A 4,469-nucleotide genomic window follows, 5' to 3' on the forward strand; every position below is an offset into this window, starting at 1 on the left:
CATAAAACCTGATCAATTGTGAAGCACTTTGCTGAAGTGTCTGGATGTCATTTTATTTTACTTAACAATTACTTACTGATTATGTGAAATTTCTCCAACTTTAACCACTTTCCAATCTACATGAAAAAGTCTGCCTTTAATTTCCTCCTCTGCACCGTCATACCTTTCACTGAACGAATTCTGTGGGGGCAACTTTTTAAATCAGATTGTATTCTGTTTTTATTTAATTTATTTTTTCTCTTTTTATTTGTTTTATTGATTTGAGGCACTTTGAGTTATAATGCTATTTACTTTCTACTGTGGCAAGCACAGGAAAGAGAAACATGATCATCCAAACCGTTATAACAAATAAACAAAATATGTACTTCAGACACAAACATGTTACTGACCTCTGACAAAGCCAACAAACATTTTGCAGGGCCTTTTATTTTGCCATTAAATATGTGTATCATTATAATAATATGAGCCACGGTGATATTAAACATTTTGGACATATAGATACTTATTGATACTGATATAGCCTATTTATATTGTTTTGAACTGTATTGTAGGCTTCATGTGGTCCAGTTATTTTGCCGAAATCTATCCTCTTGTGTTTATTTTTATTTTACCGTAGTTTGTGTGACTTTTTGTGGTCAATCTCTCTCTTTTCTTTCTTTCTCTCCTCTTTGTAGCCCCCTCACTGTTTCTCTATACCTACTGCTGATGTTATGGTGTGCAGTGTCACATGTTGTCACACACACACGGCTGTTGATGTGAGCTCACGGCGACCCGGGTGCGTGGCTCACTTTTTGCAGCGTGCGGGCTATAAAGAGAGGGAGTGGCGCACTGGTTAACACTGAGGAGAGAGACTCCACACGCAGACAGCAGCACGGCAGCGCCCGATATAACATGATTAGCGCTTTATTAGGTCCGCTGCTGAGCACAACTAGATGCAACACAGGGATCATTGTGTGGGGAGAGAGAGGAGACGCAGAGGGGAGACTTGACGCTTCATCCGCCACATGGATCTTCTTTGCTTCTTATTGATCTGCTTAAAGAAGTTACCCGCTGTCAGTTTTTTAATGCCCGTGTGTCTCTGGCACTGGGGAGGTTGTGCCACCACTCGCTGCCTCAGGTAAGATTATTTAGTACTTTATATGCTTTTTTTCCTGAGCTGAGCTCATGCTTGAGCTAATATAATGCAAAAATGTACAAAAAAAAATAAACAAAAATAATTTACATATCAAGTATTAATAGCATTGAAAGATCTGATTTCTTTTTTTCTCTTGTTGCCTCATATTTACAGATGAAGTGACAGCCTTGTAAATAAAAAGAGCTTTAACTTGAAGAGGTAGTGCAAGATGAAAGGGAACAATCTGGGAATGCCTCAGAGGAGTGATGCAGTTTCTTCTTTTCTCAACCCTTCTGTGAGCTACTAGCACTGTCCTTCCTTGTGGATAATAATTGTTAACCTCAAGTGAACTCAAGTGATAGGGAGTGGGCCAATCTGCTTTGATGGGGTTCGACAACGACACCAACCAGACTCTTTCAGGAGTGGCCTCTTACAGCATCCGGATCTCCCTGCCGCTCACAGTTCTGGTGGGGCTCATGATCCTGCTGACAGTATTTGGCAATGTGCTGGTGGTCATAGCTGTGTTTACAAGCCGGGCCCTGAGAGCTCCGCAGAACTTATTCCTGGTGTCGTTGGCATCAGCAGACATTTTGGTGGCTACCCTCGTCATGCCCTTCTCCTTGGCCAACGAGCTCATGGGATACTGGTACTTTGGTGAGGTGTGGTGTGAGATATATCTGGCACTTGATGTTCTTTTCTGCACCGCCTCCATTGCTCACCTCTGTGCTATCAGCTTAGACCGTTACTGGTCCATCACACAGGCCATCGAGTACAACCTGAAGAGGACGCCACGCCGCATCAAGTGCATCATCTTCATCGTGTGGGTCATCGCAGCTTTGATCTCCTTCCCACCTCTAATCACCATGGAGAAAGAAAATAGCGAGGAGGACCGTGTTTGCAGGATCAACAATGACAAGTGGTATGTCATCTCATCCTGCATCGTCTCCTTCTTCCTCCCCTGTCTCATCATGGTCCTGGTGTATGTGCGGATCTACCAGATCGCCAAAAAGAGGACGCGGGCACCACCAGGGGACAGGAAGCACAAGGAGATGGCAAAGACGGCTGCTGCTGCCAACCAGAAGAATGGGTTGGGTGTAAACAAGGTTGAGGATAAGCTCTGCCATGAGAAGCTGAACGGCGAGCGGGACATCGAGCTGAAGGAGGGAGTGGGAGGTGAAGGGGGAGCAGATGAGGAGAAAGGTGAGGTCAATGGGGTAGACATTGAGGAGTCTTCCTCCTCCGATCACAAAATGAACAATCCCTGCTCGATCAAAAAGAAAGCGGCCAAGGGGAAAACCAAGCTGAGCCAAATCAAACCCAGGGACAACGAGGTCCCAAAGCGGGTGCAGAGCACTAAGGGCAGCCGCTGGAAGGGCCGGCAGAACCGAGAGAAACGCTTCACATTCGTCCTGGCTGTGGTTATCGGAGTGTTTGTCATCTGCTGGTTTCCCTTTTTCTTTACATACATGCTGATGACGCTGTGTGAGTCCTGCCCCGTCCCCGACACCCTGTTCAAATTCTTCTTTTGGTTTGGCTATTGCAACAGTGCGCTAAACCCAATCATTTACACCATCTTCAATAATGACTTTAGGAGGTCCTTTAAAAAGATACTATGCAGGAGGGACACAAGACGATATGTATGATGGACTGCAGCACTGTGAACATACTTTTTTTTTTACTATTATGTACATAAATTGTAAAGTACATTGACCATTGTGCATGGATCACTGGCTTGTGAACGCTCTAGGTGTAAAGTAACTGCTTGGAAAGGCTTTCCCGGGACGAGCTTTACGTGCAGCATTAGTCCAATGATTTTCTCTTTCTCACCACATTCACCACCCACAGCTTAAACACAAACCACCACTGTACAGAGAGAGGTCTGAACACCAACGTGAAACCGTGTTTCTATCGTAAATGTTATTTTTATTTTTATAAATGAAACATGATATGTGTTGTATTTCACAACAGTATGTTGTACAAAAATGACCTGTCTGAATATTTGTCTCGATTTTCGTTGTTATGGAGACAGTATTGTGCCCATTTTGTATGATGATGATGATGATAACAATGACGATGATAATGACAAAGTGTGGGAAAAATGCAGGCTCTTTAAAGAATAAAACCCATTTCCTGAACTGGTCTCAAGGCTCCACAGCAAGTTTTAACATCAGTTTTTTACACTGACATTCGCACACATACACACTCATGTACAGAACAGAGACTGGAAGATGAGGGCAGCAGTAAAGACACATTCCAGCCAAACTTTGGTTTAAAGAATGTGAGGAGGTGTTAAAAGCAAGAAATCTCAAAATGTGAAGCTCTTTTACCTGTGATCCATGTGAAGGTGTGATCATTATGGGACAAGGAGCACAAACTCATATAAATCCTCTTTATGTTATGAGCTGGAGACCAGATTTGGCTCTTCAGCTGTACTCAAACAGAAAAGTGCAAATTCACTGGTCTGCTGACTCTGACCTTTGCAAGTGATTAACAAGGATCTTAACTCTTAATGAGCCTGAATGGAATATGTGCAAATGTTCTTCAATCCTTCGGATTAATCGTGTTTGGGATTATGGAGGTCCTTTGTCTAAAATGATATCAGATTTCCCAGATTAAATTACATTTTTTAGCTTTTTTCCAGCAAGTGTGTGTTTGTTATGGGCTTCAGATGTCAGAGTCACTTTATGAATTGACTGTGGATGATGAATATAGATGTAATGTGAAGCACGGGAAGTGGAGAAGTAACGGTTCATTTGCCGTTTTGTGTTACCACAGTATGCGTCATTAAGTAAAGACATGGAGCTTGTCAAGCCAGAACCTGATTGACTGGTCTCTCTCACTCTCTCCCTCTGCACTTATTCTGCTCCCTCTACCGAGTGTAGAGAAGTAGGTAAATAAAAAGGAAGAGCAGCTATCATCTGTGCAGTGAATACAGAGAAAGTAGCTTTTCCCAGTGGAAGGACTGTAAGTAAATGCATTACTTTTGACAGTCTGGGAGGCACTTGAACGGCACCATCCACAGAAAGCTAAATGGTCCTTCTGGGGGTTTCTACTTCTTCTGACAGTATATCCAGCACTTTGACCAGCAGAGCCTGTTATGTGTTCACATTCAGCCGGCAGACTGTGTCCCTGCACGTTTACAAAATGTGTGAGTCTGTGAGAAAGAGCAAGAGTGTGTATGAGAATGTGCATGCATGTTTGCAGCACATGTAAACACACAGTGGGTGAGTTCCCGCTGGACAGACAAGATTGTAGTCGTGCTGATGTTCCACGTTCATTTTGGATGAGAGTGCAGATTCTGTGGGATGTTGCTGTGAAAAAAAAAACATCACAGAAAATACAAATGTAAGGAGCC

General features: G+C 43.2%; 1 protein-coding gene across 1 annotated transcript; it reads left to right on the forward strand.

Annotated features, from left to right (window-relative positions):
• Positions 1-857: 857 nt before the first annotated feature.
• On the forward strand, positions 858-3,191 carry adra2a (adrenoceptor alpha 2A). Its single transcript, XM_053330730.1, has 2 exons — positions 858-1,117; positions 1,289-3,191. The coding sequence occupies exon 2, from the start codon at positions 1,498-1,500 to the stop codon at positions 2,755-2,757; it is 1,260 nt and encodes a 419-aa protein (XP_053186705.1). The 5' UTR covers positions 858-1,117; positions 1,289-1,497; the 3' UTR covers positions 2,758-3,191.
• The last annotated feature ends 1,278 nt before the right edge of the window (positions 3,192-4,469 follow it).

Source organism: Scomber japonicus, chromosome 2 (assembly GCF_027409825.1).
Source record: "Scomber japonicus isolate fScoJap1 chromosome 2, fScoJap1.pri, whole genome shotgun sequence".
Lineage (NCBI taxonomy): Eukaryota > Metazoa > Chordata > Actinopteri > Scombriformes > Scombridae > Scomber > Scomber japonicus.

What these genes read in the sequence shown, in the direction of transcription:
- adra2a (XM_053330730.1), top strand. Translation starts at nt 1,498, where the DNA reads ATGGGGTTCGACAACGACACCAACCAGACTCTTTCAGGAGTGGCCTCT.